This window comes from Danio aesculapii, chromosome 8 (assembly GCF_903798145.1).
Source record: "Danio aesculapii chromosome 8, fDanAes4.1, whole genome shotgun sequence".
Taxonomy (NCBI): domain Eukaryota; kingdom Metazoa; phylum Chordata; class Actinopteri; order Cypriniformes; family Danionidae; genus Danio; species Danio aesculapii.
In genome coordinates this window covers 28186802-28204921 of record NC_079442.1, presented here as the reverse complement: position 1 = coordinate 28204921, position 18120 = coordinate 28186802, and the positions used below count along the sequence as shown (strand labels likewise).

The window sequence follows — 18120 nt, the reverse complement described above, 5'->3', positions numbered from 1 at the left end:
TTTTACAACTTTCAATGATTGTATTGTAGAGATTTGGTTTACTCAGCCCATAAGCTGATTCAACAGAGTAAATAATTCCTGAGGAAGCAATTTGGAGGGATTTTAACATGGTCGTATTTAATTGAAATCAATTCTCAGACTTAAAAAAAATCTATAGTCTATATAACTCATTTTGTTCAGATTTTATGAGAAGGAAAGATAGTAAAACTTATTATAAAATAAAAAAACAAATAAAAAAGCTGAATATTTGAATCCCTTTAGTTATAAATTGCTACCATAACTATGCACCTTGGTCAGGATCAAGCCCGAAGAAGGAGTTCTTGCGACCAAAGCGGATGCTAAAGGCCCGTCCGGCTGAGGAGGTATTTTTCGGGCAGGACACCTGCATCAGGTTAAGGTGACAGTTGGTGGGGACGAAGTCCATGCAGCCCAGAATGTGCGGTTTAGTGCTCGCCTGCTTAAACGTGGGCCAGGCATTCGTCTGCAGTTCCTCCACAAACTGATAAGGAGAGAATATCAAAGCAATACAATGAAATCGTATCAAATATCTGTTAAATATTAATTCGATTTTTTAAAAACTGACATTCAAATAATTTAAATATACATATATTTGTATTGTATATAGTGTATATAGTGTTCTCAACCTCTGCCCTGGTGGTCCAGTGTCCTGCAAAATTTAGCTCCAACTTGCCTCAACTCACCTGGAAGGATATTTCTAGTATTTTTTTCCAATTCATCTTTATTTGTATAGCGCTTTAACAATGTAGATTGTGTCAAAGCAGCTTCACATAGAAGATTGTAGTGAATTGAAACAGTGTAGTTCAGTTTTCAGAGTTTCAGTTCAGTTTAAATGAGTTCAGTTCAGTTCAATGTGTTTTAATATTTACATGTGGTTTAATATATACAAGAGCTTGATTAGCTAGCCCAGGTGTGTCTGATTGGAGTAGGACCTAAATTCTGCAGGACACCAGACCTCCAGGACCGAGATTGAGATGCTGGCTTCACACCAAATGTCAAGATTGCACACCTATAGCTCCACTCACTTCAGTTTACTCACTGCACATCACATAAATATTCGACTTGGGTTCAATTATTATTTTTTTACTTGGATGAAAACACAATTAAGTCAAATATCCCATGATTGTGGCACCCACAACACACATTCCACATCACCTGGTATTACTATTGACTTTGAAAGTAATTCACTCACATCAACCCTTAAATTAGCAATAGTGAAACCCAGTATAAGGCACTAATTTAGTCACAGTGATGATATTTTAGATTTTTTTGCAAAGCAAATGACTTTGCAGAAAAGGTATGATACATTTGGTCAACTGTTAGCAAACATCCAGACACTGTCCACACTGCAGAATAAAACACTTAGATGACTCTCAATAAAAACATGAACACATAGCAAAAGACCAGTTAAAATAGCACTAGCTTTTGCAATTCATTAGCTATTAGGTGTCCAAAATGTTCAATTTTACCACTTTCAATTCTAACAAATCACAATCTTAGTGGATAGCTCAAACAACATTCTGTTATCAATTACTCACTATTGACAATTTTTAATGAATATTTGAGTTTACTATCCTTTTAAAATATTAACAATAAGACGCATATCTCACCTGTTTGTAGCTGCTAATGCGTTTATCTATACTCTCCAGCTTGGTGTCACAGATGTTTCGAAACTCAAACTGTGGCATCGTCACCACCTTATCATTCAGAGCCATTAGCTGCCGACAGCTCTTCACAAATAGACTGTCATCCTTCACAAAAGCTTTCAGTATCTGAGAACATTTAAAATACACACAAGAACAAACAATAGGTTAGATATTTACATTTATACAAAGATATTGCCTTCTCTGGATATCAATCTTAGACTTTTCTACATTTATAAGTAAATAATGGATTATCATAAACAAAATATAGAAATGACACATTGACTGTTTGACCCTGGTGTGCCTGACCTTTGCAGTAAGGTTGAAGCAGCCCTTGGGCTCCACCATCTTCTCCAGCACACAGTGTTTGATGCCTGCTGGGCTGACGTACTCATACACAACCCCATGTTCAACATGAACATTGTCCACATTCAGACTGACCAAAGGACCATCATCAGAGATGGACAACTGCTCCAATCTTCTCACAGAGCCTAGAAAACCCAAACAACACACAAGTATAAAGAATAAAGAACTGAACAGTATTACTGTACATCACATTACATATACAAAACATAAATCAGGGTTTCTACAGGTTACATCAAGTCATATTTAAGACATTAAGACCTTTTTAAGACCATTAAAATCAAATGTCAGACTTACACAAGGCTAAACGCTAAGGATTTTTTCTAATGGCCCAGTTAAAACATATTTTATTGTGGGAAGATAAACCATATTGGTAATAAAATGTTTATAAATAAAGTTTTGGTAAAACTTTTATTGAGATGGAATGCTAGTGATTGGACGTTAGGTGTTGCGTTACATAGACATAGGAAAATTGAGACCCGTTTAAAATGATTTAGGACTTACAACACAATAATTCAATGATTTTAAGACTTTAAGGCCTTTATGTTTTTGAAATTTAAGACATTAAGACTTTTTATGACCCTGAGGATACCCAGATATATACATTTTGGGTCAAACCTGAAATTATTCATAGCCCTGAGGTATGAATAATTTTGGATTTCAGGCTTGACTGTACACATTACTGTTCAAGAGTTTGCTTTGAGCACTAATTTTCACATAATTTTGTAACCACCATAGACATTGAGGTAGACTAGTGACTAGTAAGAAATTAGAAATGGGAAATCTTTTTATTCAATAAACAAACTAACAACTGTAACTAATAAAAACAAAAAGAAAATTAAGCCCTCAGTGTTTAAGACGTGGTTGTGGCCTTTTACTAATACAGTAAAACCTCCAATATTGTGAAAAAGTGTTTTATTTTGGAAATTAACATTACAAAACGGCTGCTTGTTATGTCATAAACTGATTATATCATCTTATTTGAATACATTGAATTAATATATGCATTTTCAACAGCAATAATTAATCTCAAGTGTCACATTATCATTCCTAATGTCAATTCAGTTCTTACAAAGAAACAAATAAGAAACATTTCTTTTTGCCAATGTGTGCAGCTTATTCCTAGTGGAGCTGCAATTATTTTAAATGAAAATGTAATATTATTATAAATGTATTTTGTCAGTTTTTAAGGGGATAAAAACACTGTGATGGTTCAAGATATGAAACTATTATTTATTTAAATTCATAAAAGACGACATGGAAAAGACTCTTTGGTCTTTGGAGGAGATCATGAACTTGACAAAACCTTTCATTCACAACAACACTGGATCTATTGTCCCCTATTCCCCTATTGTTCTGTTAACGATAATAACTTTTTAGGTACACCTGCCACACTGAGTTTTTTTCCCCTGCAAACACACACACACACATACTCTACCTGTTCCATTAGTGCAGCCGTCCTCTGAATCTGAGCCATTCTCACAACCTCTGAAAGACATCTGCTCCTCCACATCCTCATACACCCGGTACGCCCACTGACCACAGCTCTGAGGCACAAAAAAACAATATCACAAAGAGAGGAAACAGGTATTATATAGGGTATCAGAAACAAACAACCCCTTGGATCACCATAAGGGGTCCAACATATTGTTGAAGAACACAAAGCAGAGCTAATGCAGCGCTTATTCTCACAGTGTCTTGCTGCTCCAGAACAGGCTGATAGCCACTGAAGTGCTCCAGGACTTCCTGATAGCCGCTCTTGTTCATGTTGTTGCCGTTGACTTTAAGCACACACTGACCAGGCTGAAGACCTGCTGCTGCTGCTTCCGAGCCTATATGCACACAAAAATGACTCTTATAATGGGCAATGACCAAGTCAGTGTTTCTCAACCACGTTCCTGGAGGCCCACCGACACTGCATGTTTTGGATTGTCTCCTTTGTCTGTAAGACCCATTACAGGTCTTTCAGTCTCTGCTAATGATCGAATCAGGTGTGTTTGGTTGGGAGACATGGCAAATGTGCAGGGCTGGAGATCTTTCAGGAAAGTGGTTGAGAAACACTGCCTTAAGTAATTCAATGGCTTCTTTTAACGATGGCCCTCTTTCTATCTGGTAATAATGTGCATTTTCAGTCATCTGATTGTAAATAGTTAGTCGAGATGCATAACCATTTTCACATGTGCTCAGTGCATCGTGTAACCAGATTCATTCACACAGAATGAGTTTTTCCATGCCAATACTTTCCCATTATTCTTATAAGCAAGCACGCTTGACAGATGCGCCAGGCTTGCATCTCGCATTTTTGCAGTGGTTTCTACACGTTTTTAAGATGCCGTGTCAAGTTAAAACAATTTCAAGTTTTGCACGCAGCACTGCTTACAAATGTCAGTTCCAAAGCAGTGGACCAATCAGAAGAACTTAGTGGTGGGGCAAGCGGTGCAAGCTTCTGTTTACAGTAGCAAGCTGACATGACAACTGTTTTATTTGACGGCAACACGGCAGAGGAGCCAATTCTTTAAAAACGATTCCACAACACTACATTCTGTGGTTTTACGCACAAAGACACATTCTGTGAGAATGGTCCTTTATTTTGTCAAGCTCTACATCACTTTCATGAGAGTGTTCAAATGTAATGCACTATCAAATGAACAAACCCACACAAGTAGAACGAGCAGGAAAACAAACAAATGAAAAAGATGTGGGTCGCAACCATGATTTAGATAATTCATCTGGTTTGGTCAAACATAGTGAAGTGTTAATACATTGTTTTGGTGCAATTTGTTGTCTTTAATGGTAAGTAGATCTACTACTAATCACCTACACTCTAATGAGAGCCAAAAGACTTGTATTTGCAAAGTTACTTACAGTCAACAGAATGTGGGCTGAATCAAAACAAAGTGTAATGAAAAATAGCATATTTTACATTCAAATAAGTTTTGTGACCGATGTGATGTTGCATCAGTTCATCAAAGTTTGTTGTGCTTTAATGAATTTGAAATGTAATGTGGATTTCTCAGTGATTTTAAGGTTGGTTTTTTGCTTCTTTACTGGCCATGATTCTTTAATATCCATTGAAACTTTCATTCTTTACAGCAGGAGTCTCAAACTCAATTTACCTGTGGGCCGCTGAAGGCAGAGTCTGGGCCGCATCAGGTTTTCCACAAGAAATTCATTATATTATTAATTTCTTTTTTTTAGGAGGTTTTCACCTTTAATTGAGATAGGACAGTTGAGGTTACAGACAGGAAAGCATTGGGTACAGAAAGAGGGGAAGGGTTGGCAAAGGACCTCGAGCCAGGAATCGAACTTAGGTCGTCGTGAGCATCATGGTCCTATATGTTAGTGCACTTAACCACGAGGCTATTAGCGTCAACTTAATTATTATAATTATTATTAGCGTCAACTTCATCTCATTTTGTGTTTAAAAAAATAAAAAATAAAGAGATTTGAGAAGATTGTAATTTTTTAACACAAAATATGATGAAAAAACAAATAAAAATTTTAAATAAATCAATCAGTAATAAATAGTAATAATAATAATAATAATAAGACGAAGAAGAAGAAGAAGAAGAAGATTTACTGTTATCCGTTGTGCTGTTGTTACAGGAAAAAAGCAACACTGTGTTTTTGTCATTTCTTTTGACTGCTTTTACATCATATAGAAGTGTATGTAATGTTCATTGTATGAGGCAATGCAAATACAATGCAAGTAGTGCGATGCAAATGACCCACATATAACGGTGCGACTCTATACTTGGTCTGGGTTACCGTGGACTCTTATTGCCAATGGACAGGTGTCGATATGCGACTGCAAACGACTACATTAGGCTGCATTGAGTTTCTTACTTTTCTTTTCCTTTCAAACTCGCAGGCCGCACTGACATTAAATCTTCAAATTAAGGCGGGGGCCACAAACAATCGTCCCGCGGGCCACGAGTTTAAGACCCCTGCTTTACAGTGAGTAAAGTTTCTTTAGAATATTATAATCGTTTTTAAAACTAAGAACAAAAAAGTTATTTTACGAACTGTTCACTGAAATCATCTTTGAAGAACCAACCTTTCTAAAACATTTAGTTTAGCTTTTTATATGTACTTACAGTTACTTGTCCTGATATGTCAGCTCAATATAAAATGAAAGACAATAAATCTCATTATGCCCATAATGAGAGTGTATGCAACAACAAAAAATCTCTTGAGAGCAAAAAAAAAAAAAAGTATATATGTAGAGATTTAAATTGAATGATTTCAATGACTTGCAGCAACAAAAAGATTTAAGATGCAAGAAGAACGTATAATTACTATATATTAACGTGAAAATTTCACCTATTTTCACTTCTGCCTTAAATAGAGCACTTACTCTGGAATTTACACCCCCTGTATTCAGGGGCACTTGTAGTGATGAAAGCTCCCATAATGACAGATCATAAATCTCTGCTTCTGTCTAAGTGCCGTGAAGATGAGCTAACGGCTTTCACTTCAAAAGCTCCTAGAATGTGCTTTTTTTCCAATCCAGAAACATGTGCAAGGACGTTGAGTTTGGGTTCAGATGTTGAAGAGCTCCAGATGCCGATCACATGACCCAACAGCCTGGTGTCACGAATTTGCTTCATTTGAAAGCTTTTTATAGTACATTACCATCTGTCTTGCAGGTTAGATGGAGGGAATGTGATACTTTCCTTAATTCAGAATGACGTGTGTGAATTTTTTACGAAAAGAAAAAAAAAACTGAATGGGTCTGGTTTTTAAAGCCATAATTATTCATGAACGTGACGATGTGTGTGTGCTTTCTGCTCATAAACAATGAGAACTCACCTTTCTTCACTGCATGAACGTGAGGTGGACAAGATCCAGAGAGAACAAACGGAAGGGTGCCATGAACATCTGGGATCTTCACAATCCTATCAGACACACACACACACACACACACACACACACACACACACACACACACACAAAAACATAATATAGGTTTTTTTGTTCTCTGTGCTGTTGAGCAGAATATGTCTTTTAAGTAATATCTTTATTTGGGACATATTAAACTGTCTACATCAAAGAACAATAATTGCCCACAGCTGTTTAAACATTAATGCATTTTCTTTTGAAAGCAATGTTTTGTAGTGCAACTAAAATACCAGTAGTGTCCATTTACACTGTACGTGGTTACATTTAACAGGTCTGTGTATCTGATTTCTTCCATGAACTTGGACTCACTCTTTGTTCTTGGTGGCCACCAGCAGTCTCAGTGAGCGGCGTATACAGAAAGACTGGTTGATCATGGTCTCCACTTCAGAAAAGGGCCTCAGGAACACCAGGTCCTCATTAATGGAGTAGATCTTTCTTCCCGGCTGCAAGCCTGCCATCTGCGCAAAAGGCAAAACATGGAAATGAACGGAATAAACACCAAGAACCCAGCTGACAAAAATCAGCAACGAGTGGAAAGCAAATGAGGATGTCATTCATAACACTTTTCTTTGCTGTGCGTGAGCTTGGGGAAAAGAGATGAGTGATATGTTAATGAGGATTAGAGGATTGGTGGATGAATTGAGAGAAAACGCACCTTTATGGCAAGAGAGCTTTATATAGCTTAAAAGCTTTATAAGCTGTAATCTGCACTCTCAGACTACCGGGCAGTTCATTTGATGGTGTAATTAAAAATTTGCGATTGTAAGGAAGAAAGGAAGGCAAGAAGTAACTATAGAAAAACAAGAGAAGAGAATAAAAACAGTGATAAAAACATGAATAAAGTGAAAGAAGGAAAAATAAGGCACAAAGAAAAGGAACAAAGAAAGAAAAAAGAAAGGTAGGAAGGAAGGAAGGAACTAAAAGGTTGAAATAAAAGAACAAAACACTTAATGATGACAGGATGAAAACAATAATGATGAAAAAAAGGAAAGAAGAACAGAAGAAAATTAATTAAAGAAAAACAAGATGGAAGGTCATGGATGGAAGGAACGAGAAAAAAAATGAAACAAGGAAAGTTGAACGAAATGAAAAGGAAGGAAGAAAGAAAGGATTTTAGGAAGAAAGGAAGCAAGGAAGGAAGCGAGGAAGAAAGAGAGGAAGGAAAGAAGGAAACACTTGAAGGAAGGAAGGAAGGAAGAAAGGAAGGAAGGAAGGACGGACATGAGGAAGGAAGGAAGGAAGGAAGAAGGTGAGGAAGAAAGTGAGGAAGTAAGAAAATGAGGAAGAAAGGAAGCACGGAAGGAAGGAAGGAAGCACGTGAGGAAGGAAGGACTGGAGGAAGAAAGTGAGGGAGAAAGGAAGGAATTGAGTAAGAAAGTGAGGGAGGAAGGAAGAAAGGACGTAAGGAAGTGAGTAAAGAAGGAAGGACGTGAGGAAGGAAGGAAGGAAGTGGGGAAGGGGGAAAGTGAAAAAGTGAGTAAGAAAATGAGAGAGAAAGGAAGGAAGGAAATTAGGGAAGAGGAAAGGGCAAAAAAAAGTAAGGACGTGAGAAAGGAAGGAAGAAAATAGGAAGAACATGAGGAAGGAAGAATGCGAGGAAGGAAGTGAGGGAGGAAGAAAGTGAAGAAGGAAGAAAACAAGGAAAGAAGGAAGAAAACGAGGGAGGGAGGAAGGAAATTATGGAGGAAGGAATGATTGAAGAAAAGAAGGAAGCTTGTGAGGAAGGAAGAAAGGAAGGAAAAAGGAAGCACATGAGGAAGAAAGGAAGTGAGGGAGGAAGATAGTGAGGAAGTGAGGAAAAAAATGAAGAAGAAATGAAGGAAAGAAGGAAGAAATAAAGCAAATTAGGGAGGAAGGAAGGAAGCACATGAGGATGGAAGGAAGGATTCCAGGAAGAAAGTCGGCAGGAAGAAAGTGAGGAAGAAAATGAGGAAGGAAGGAAGGAAGGGCGTAAGGAGGTAATAAAGGAAAAGCATAGAAGAAAAGCGTAAAAGACCTCATAAAAGACAGGAAAGAAGAAAGGAATGAAAGAGGGAAGGAAGAAAAGAAAGAAGGATGAAAGCAGGAAAAGAAAAGATGAAAGGTTATCGAAAGAAAAGAACCTACACATTTGTGACAGAACTTTGTTATCCGTAAGAAAGGAAATAAGGAAGGGATTAGCGAATAAATTAAAGCAAAAGGAAAGAAAGAGAACATGAAAACAAGACAGAAAGGGCAAGTTTTGAAGAGGGAAAGAGAAGTGTGAGGACTCTGTGGAGAATATGATGGGACATGCTTAATTGCTTGTCCCACATCTCCAGAGAGCAGAGCTGTGAAGACCAAGGCAGTGGAATGAATTAAGCAAGCGTGTCCTGAACCCGACACATCAGCTCATGACTACAGATCTGAGCGTCCCGTGATGTAAATGTGTCAGGACACACAGCGGTTGTACTCATCCACTACATTAATCAACCAATACAATCACACTCCAGTCTTCTGCAGATGGTCCATTGAGCAGCAGTGTGACATTATAACGTGGACAAAATGTCTTGTGTCAGGTCTAACACGCACCACGGGGATAAAACTAGTGGTGGTTTGGACCTTAACTATAATTATCTACCAATCTTCATCTATAAATATCTGGCTGAGCTGTTCAGAGCATGAACACAAATAACCCTCTGCACTCAAAATACTGCATCCAAGCTGAAGAGTCCTCCTCTGAATTATAGATAATGATCAGCGTTTATTCCCCAAGGGAAGACTTATCAGATTAAATCAGCACTGCACATCCAACTTAAGACCTGGTAAACAATCTCAGCAAGACTAGACACCAACAACAGTCCTTCAGAGCTTGGCCTTCAACTAGGGTTTAAGAAAGGTGCATATATTATAAGAGAACCCCGCACAGTGGATAAAAATAAATGGACATCTATCAGATTGTATTACAGTAGAGCGTGGCAGAATTCAGGGAAGCACCACTTGCTCTAATCACTATATAAATATACACACTGGCCACTTTTTTTAGGTACATCTTGCTAATACCGGATTGGACACCTTTTGCCTTCAGATCTCCCTTAACTCTTTGTTGCTACAAGGTGATAAAAACATTCCTCAGTAATTTTGTCTAAACTGCCATGATAGAATCACAGATTTGTTGGCTACTCATCCATGATGGGTGTTCAGTCGATTTGCCCTACCTCCAATTCAAAAAGTAGGCAGCACAATTTGATGACGCAATATGCTACCCATCAGATTTTGTTACCAGTGTAAATTTTTATGTGGATTAGTGTGATATGAAGCTGTCATATCACCCTAACCTACCTACCCCAACCTCAGAACCATTCAAATACAGTGTTGGTAGCATAGTCTGATGAGTAGGATAATAAGTAAAGATATAGGAATTTCCCATTCCAGCTCAACCCAAAAGTCCTCTATTGGATTTAGATCTGGTGACCGTGAAAGCTTGGAGAAGTCACGTTTATGTCTAATAAACCAGTTTGAGCTGTTTAAAGCTTTGTATCATGAAGTGTTGTTCTGGAAGTTGCCATCATACAATTTGCACTGTGGTCATCGGAGGATGGAGATGGACAAAGTGTGTCAAGAAAGATTACTGACTCCATTAAATATCCACCAAAAAGATACAAACAAGGATGGATTGACGCTTTCATGTTGTTTACACTAAATTCTGATCAAACCATCTGAATGTTCCAGAAACAATCATTCAGGGTTGGCAGGGTTGGCACCTATTGTGTACATCTGCTTGAAGTTTTGAAGCGTTTCAATATGTTCTTCTCCAGATTATGGTTGTAGCTAGTGGTTATGTGGGTTAACCGCATAGTTCACACAAATATGCCAATTTCCTTACACTCAAGTGGTTCTAAACTTTTATGACTATCCACAAACAAGATATTCAGAAAAATGTTGGAAAAACCCAACCGTTGACTTCCGTAAGAATTTTGCGTCAGTGGGTTTTTCCCAGGAGGGCAAATTTTTCGGCAGGATAGCACTTCTTCTTATAGTTCAGCCTCCACATCAAAGTTCCTGAAAGCAAAGAAGGTCAAGGTGCTCCAGGATTGGCCAGCCCAGTCACCAGATATGAACATTATTGAGCATGTACTGTATGGGGTAAGATGAAGGAGGAGGCATTGAAGATGAATCCAAAGAATCTTGATGAACTCTGGGAGTCCCTGCAAGAACGCTTTCTTTGCCATTCCAGATGACTTTATTAATAAGTTATTTGAATCATTGCAGAGATGTATGGATGCAGTCCTCCAAGCTCATGTGAGTCGTACCCAGTATTCATTCTTTTTGCACTGCACCATGGCTGTATACTCTATACTGTACATTATTTCTGTTCAGTGACAAGACTTTTGTCTCAGCAAAGTCAGACCTTACTGCCCTAATTAAATAATAATAAAAAAATAATAATCGATGCATGATCATATTTTATTTTTGGTAAAATAAGCGGAATCCAGAGGCCTTTGCCTTTCATATAAGCCACTTCTAATACCAAAATGATCAACTAGAAGTGAAGTTTTTATATGTTGTTTGTTGGATAGACGACAAGACCTTTGTCAGGTAGTGTATGTAATGTTGTCTGTAAGTGTGACTGAGGCAGAGAACCATGAAGAACTTAAGGAAAGACATCATACCTCTGCATATGATCCTCTGCTCACACTCTTCACTATAATGGCCTTGTTCTTCTCTTCAATCTCAAACCCATAATCCTCTTCTCCAGGATGGATCTGTGCATGGACAACAGAAACACTATCTCAGCGTCAGGGTCAATACTGGCAATAAACCTTGCATATATAATGGCTTCCTTTGTGCAACTAAGAAAAAAACGTGTTACTTCCAGAATATAAATTGTGAATTAGTAGTTCAGTGCCACGCTGAGAGAGCAACAGCGTTTGTGCAAAAGTGTGAACACGCTACGCATCCTCTAGTCCAAAAGGTGTAAAGTTTGGTCTTCTAAAAATAACTAAACATTAATCTACACACATATGCTACAGATGCAGGTTATAAGGCCTGCTCAGGTGCTGAAGACACCAAGACAGAATGGTAATTTCCGGATTATAACAAGTACATAATGTTCACTTCTTAACAGCGACACATGAAACAGGTTTTTATGAGCTTTTATTATTATCTAGGAGCTAAAACAGAACATGTTTACAAGTCCTGTAAATGCCTGACTTTGTTTCTTTCTATCTATCATGGCTTGTTTTCTCTCTAACATTGCAATGGTGTGACGTGCAAGAGTAGGGTAAATCGAGAAGCTCTTAGCCTCTGATAAGAGAGGGGAAAGAGCACGAGTTTTATGCGTTGGACGGTCTGGAGGAGGATTCTGCGAGTCTATAAGCGATGAAAGAGTATTTTGTAAAGGTCAGGGTAATTACTGATGGATGAGAAGGGTCTAATTGGCACAGAGGAGAAAAATCAATATGTGGCATGAGTGTGTATAGAAGTACGCGCGCGTGTGTGTGTGTGTGTGTGTGTGTGTGTGTGTGTGTGTGTGTGTGTGTCTAAATTATAGGTGGTTGTGTTTTACAAATGCATGTTACTTTAAGCATGAAATCATGTGTTTTTTTTTTAATTTCCATTTCCAAAACTATATTTGGTCCTGAGATCAGCTGGTTAAACTTGTTCTGGATCAGTTTTCTTATATACATGTGAAGTTACAAGCTAGAGGTCTGCATGGGACTACATTTTGCTCCTGCAAGGTTTTATTGCGCACCGACCGCTCCCGCCATATATTCAGCCTTTGTTTACCCGCTGCACGCTTAGAATGATTTTCTACCCAACCCAATTGTTCCTGCTAAATTTAGATCTAGTTTCCAAAATCTCACGTTTAAATTGGGTACCACCAAAAGAGAGATAACAGATACAACTTCAGGTGGTGCAAGGACTGTAGGCTAAAAGTCAGTTTGGTTTGCCCCTTTGTAATGAGACATGAGTGCCACCTTAAATCTGAGGTTCAAGTCTTGTGACTGCTAAAGGGTAAAACTTGTTTTCTATTGCGTCTATGGCACATGAAAAAGACTACCATACATCAGACTTGCCTGATGTGGGTTTACTAACAGTACAACGCATCTTCACTTTGCTCTGCCATGTTGGTAAAGCCCGCTCTGAGGACTGATATGCAGATTATGCACGCATAGACTGTGCGAAAAAAATGCATGTGCAGAAAGCACTGGTCATTTGTTCAGCACGTGTAACAGTCGTAATCACCGGCTGTACTAGTGCACAGTATGAATGAGAAAATCACAGATATGCTGTTCTGAAATAACGTCGGGACTCGAGAATGCTATATTGTTAACCTGTCCGCTCCTGTTGAAATTACACCAGAGTTACCGACCGCTACTGCGTTTTATTCGGAAATATATTCCCGCGCTGCAAGAAATCTGGTCGGTTCGAAAAAAAAAAAAGGGTTTTAAGCATTAAATCTACAAAAGTGTGTAATGTTTTAAGCTTAAAATACATTTTTAAAATTGATTTTTAATAAACTCTAACCTACAGATTCTTATCTGACCCTGAACATCATGAATAAAAGAAAAATACTACCATGTAATTGCAGTTATGTGGAGTAGATTTTTACATTCTGAATTTTTATATTCTGTCCGTTCAAAGTCAAGTGTTGCTACCCATTAATAAAAATAATACATTTAATAAAACACTCATTTATTTACAGTAACAAACAATCCTTTTTTCTACCCAAAGATGACATAATGGGATTCGATTAATGGCCATTATGGAATTCAATGAACCATATAATTTAAATGAACTGTCAAATCAAGAAATTAAAGCTACATTTGAAAAATCTGTATTTCTCTATTTATTGCACAGCTATGATGCTGTTATCAGAAAAGCTACAATATTTTAAAAGAAGTTCGTCATGCTACTGAAAATATGGCTAAGTTAGTAGCATTGTTAGCTTATTATCCCCCAACACGGCTCTGCATGGGGTGAAACCCCTACTGTGTGCGTGTCTCACCACTAAAGATTTGGCAAGGATGTTCTCGATGAGTTTGAAGTCGCTGCGAGGCTGTTTACTCTTGGAGCTCGTGCCCTCCGTCTCCTCATCGGCGTAGAAGCGGAAAAACTGTGACTCATCTTTAAATTCACTCTTCTCCAGAACTGCAAATGACACAAAGTCAGAACTGAATTTAATGGTCTGAATAAAAAAACACAGGCTCTCACTTTCATAAACAGGTAGAACAAAACTCTGATCAGATCTGATGATGACAAAATGATTTGACAGTGTGAAATGGACCAATTGCATCACCCTTCAGTTCATGTCAAAACAACTCGTGATGTCTGCGGGACTGATGCTTTGGCAAATCTAAGTTGAAGGATGGAGGAAATGGGTTTAATGGAGGTATGATGCGTGTGTGAATGTGCTGTTTTTCCCTCTCAGGAAGACGGTGATAATGTTTGCGTGTTTTCAGGAACTATGTAAGGACTGGCTGTTCCGTCTGTAAATTCCAAGCAAAATATTGTGGAGGACTGTTTTGGAAGTTGAGATCCGACATGACCACAAAACACTTCTACAACTCTGACAGGAGGCATGTGTCTATGAGCATGTGCATTTCATCGGAAAAAAGTTATTTTCCATTTCGGGAATATTTCTGTTTCTTTAGAGGCGCCAGATGTTGTTCCAACAGCTGTTTATATCTAAAACATTCTCGTCTTTATCCATTCCACCCTTCATGTCTCAAATAAACAATCAAAACCACTGGCAGACCTAATCAGACTGTGATAAAAACCATCAACTGAAACACACAAAAACACACACAAAAATGCAGGACACTAATATTGTTTTCATCATAGTAATCGCTGTTGATGTCAATGGCCCTGATCTATAATCCTTGTAAAACCACAGCTTCATCAGACTTGTTGTTTTATTCCTTTCTCTTTCACTTCATACACAAACACTGCTATGGTTCAAAGCTTTGCTCTAGACAACGTGTTGCAATGGCAAACTGAGAAAGCCAACAAAAACGACAAAATCTGAAGTTTATTTAAAGACGATATCATGTAAATCATTTTAAGTGCACAGTCAAAGATGTTATAGGCAAATCTGTTGATTTTATATCAAAATATTATTATATACAGTTGAAGTCAGAATTATTAGCCCCCCTTTAATTTTTTTTTCTTTTTTAAATATTTCCCAAATGATGTTTAACAGAGCAAGGACATTTTCACAGTATGTCTGATAATATTTTTTCTTCTGGATAAAGTCTTATTTATTTTATTTTGACTAGAATAAAAACAGTTTTTAATTTTTAAAAAAAACATTTTAAGGTCAAGATTATTGACCCCTTTTAGCTATATATATTTTTAATAGTCTATTGAACAAACTATCGTTATACAATGCAGTAACTTGCCTAATTACCCTAACCTGCCTAGTTAACCTAATTAACCTAGTTAAGCCTAGTTAAATGTAATTTTAAGCTGTATAGAAGTGTCTTGAAAAATATCTAGTAAAATATTATGAACGGTCTTCATGGCAAAGATAAAATAAATCAGTGATTAAAAGTATTATGTTTATAAATGTGTTGAAAAAAAATCTTCTCTCTGTTAAACAAAAATTGGGGAAAAAATAAACAGGGGGGGCTAATAATTCTGACTTAGAGTTTCCACTAAAGTTCATTGTAAGCTCTGATTTTGTTGAACACACAGCGTTTTTTATAATATACTGATAGTGTCATGCTAGAAACACTCATCCAGTGTCTGCATTTTTTCTCTCCAAAAATTATGTCCGGATCCAGTGTTGATATAATGTGGGCAAATTTAATCAAAGCATAAGTGCGAGCGGTGTGTGCGTATGGTTTGAAATAACAGGTCAAATGCATATTGTGCTTAGCTCTGTATACATACCCCTACTATCCGTATAAAAACCAAAGAATAGTTTGGGCTAAAGGCTTGGTGACATGCCATCAAAAAACAGCAAAATCTGACTGTTGTCGTCTCATGTTGACTCTACCAATCAGAGTGATCTCTCAATTCAACATAGTGAATGAGGTGAATTGCCACTGATGTCAGCCAATGGGTGCCAACAACACACACGCAAGCACGCTCGCACGCACGCTCGCATGCACCCTCGCACACACACAAAACAGCATAACAAACATTAAGTGTGGCATGGCTGAAATATTTCGAGCACAGTCATCACATGAACATTGAGACTGACCGTGATGCATGAAACCAGCATTGCAGAGTCCAACACCGAGGGTCACTGCATCTTCACGACTTGTACTGTCACCCTGAAGAAGAAGAAAAAGTCGCAAAACACTCATGATGATAAGCCATGTTATTTTAATCATGTGTTTAACATTACATGGCACAAATGAGCAACTGTTACAATATACTGTATACAATTATAGATCTAATAAAAGGTGAATAAAACATCTGTGTGTGTGTCTCAATCTTCATGTTACCTGTGAAACAAGCCATTCCACCAGTTTGCTAGCTGGTATGACGGATTTAAATGTTTTTAGATGATGATCTCGGTCTCTGTATGTAACAAAGAAGGGTACAAATCAAATTGAGGCTTGTGTAAACAAAAACATCACCGGACAGTGTGGTTGGCATAAAATACATAGGCAATTTTAAGTGGCAATATGTAAAAATATAGGTTTAATCTCAGCTGATGGAGACCAATGAACTGGAAACATCTTTATCAACTGAGATCTCCTATTATCAGTAGATCCACAGATTGCTGCTTGATGGTCTGTTATTGCAACTAGTGTAGCATAATTAATTAGTGACCTGGACTTTAAGATAGAAAGCATCTGCTAAAGGGCAAGTAATCAACACATTCTGTGTTGATTTGTGGATCTGTATTTAACCTTCTGTAAGTTCAGAGGGCCCTTCCTGCTCTTTATGTGAGATTTCAAAGGTGATCAGTAACAGAGAAGCAATAGAGGAATTACCATGTTTGTAAAAATTCAAGATGCGCGCCCAGCGAGGTTGCAGAAAAAAAGCGGGAGCGCTATCATTTACAGCAAGGGAATGACATCCAATGCGGTACAGAGTTTGTTGTTGTCTTAAAAATAAGTTATATTGATGACATATTATTTACATAATGCTTTCAGCATATTATAAAAGCTTGTCACCCAGTGATAAGCACAGTGATTCTGCAAAATTAACGTTAAAGTGAGCGTCCTTTCTGCGTGTGGTCCATCTGCTACCACACAACACGACATGTTTGTAGAGCTAATTAATAAATGAGAAAATGTGATACAAATAAGTGCACATAATAAATATTTTTCAGTCAAAAATCCATGTGAGTCTTATATCTTATTTTCCACAAATAAGGGAATGCTACCAACAATGTACAGTACAAAAGTATTAGCAAAACATAGTCCGAAATGATTCTAAAGCTTTAATGACAAGAATTAAGTAATGATGTTGTCTTTTGGTGTGAACTATGCTAGAGAACATGTGTTACTTACTTGACAACAGGTGTGAAGAGACTGTGGAGACGACAGTAAAGTCTCACTCCCTGTTGAACAAACATACACTTATATAAGCATTTGCACTAACAGCTGCATCTTTATGTATTTCATTTACCACTGTGCCGTTTGAATTACTTCTTGATTGATTTGTTGACAACACTTGTTAAGTAGACCAAATGTACTTAACACAAGATTCTGTTGACTTTTGTGTGTAAACTAACTGGTTACAGCTGACTAAAACTTTCGGATGTCTACACACACTCTTAGAAATACAGCAACCGTTTTTATTTTTTCCCATAAAGAATCATAAGGTGAATTCACACCACGCACAAACAACAACAAATAATGCCTCATTCACACTAACAGTGACTTTGTAGCTGCCTGTCTCTCTAGGTGGTGATCTGCTGCAAATGCAGGTCTGTGTGAGTCTACAGCATGGAGAATACAACCGGGCTCTGAGCAAGCGGAGAGAGGATCACGTGAGCTCTAGTGGTGCTCCTATTGGCTGTTGCTCAAGAAAGTCGCTCTTCATTTGCATAAAGATGAAAGATTCTCAACTTTGTCAAGTCATTCAACACGCCCACCTGGTCGCCAACGGTGGCTGTCGTTCGCATAGACGGAGGTTGCCGGAGGTCGCTCACTCTCCGTTGAATTGAACAGTCGCTTGTCGCTTTGCAGCTGCAAGTTGATTGTAATGTGAATGAGGCTTAATTCTGTTGGAGTTTGTTAGATCAGTTAGTTGGCGGCTGATGCTGTTG

At 37.8% G+C, this 18120-nt stretch overlaps 1 protein-coding gene across 1 annotated transcript in view; it reads right to left on the bottom strand.

The window, feature by feature from the left end:
- The window catches only part of prex1 (phosphatidylinositol-3,4,5-trisphosphate-dependent Rac exchange factor 1), a 129143-nt gene that overhangs the window by 20989 nt on the left and 90034 nt on the right, over positions 1-18120 (bottom strand). The window contains exons 13-24 of the mRNA XM_056464331.1: positions 17360-17409; positions 16343-16418; positions 16096-16168; positions 13897-14039; positions 11558-11650; positions 7236-7384; positions 6837-6922; positions 3717-3856; positions 3463-3571; positions 1971-2152; positions 1629-1790; positions 289-499 (exon numbers count right to left, since the gene is read on the bottom strand). Of these exons, the coding sequence (XP_056320306.1) occupies positions 289-499; positions 1629-1790; positions 1971-2152; positions 3463-3571; positions 3717-3856; positions 6837-6922; positions 7236-7384; positions 11558-11650; positions 13897-14039; positions 16096-16168; positions 16343-16418; positions 17360-17409 (1474 nt within the window). The remainder of the gene's footprint in view (positions 1-288; positions 500-1628; positions 1791-1970; positions 2153-3462; positions 3572-3716; positions 3857-6836; positions 6923-7235; positions 7385-11557; positions 11651-13896; positions 14040-16095; positions 16169-16342; positions 16419-17359; positions 17410-18120) is intronic.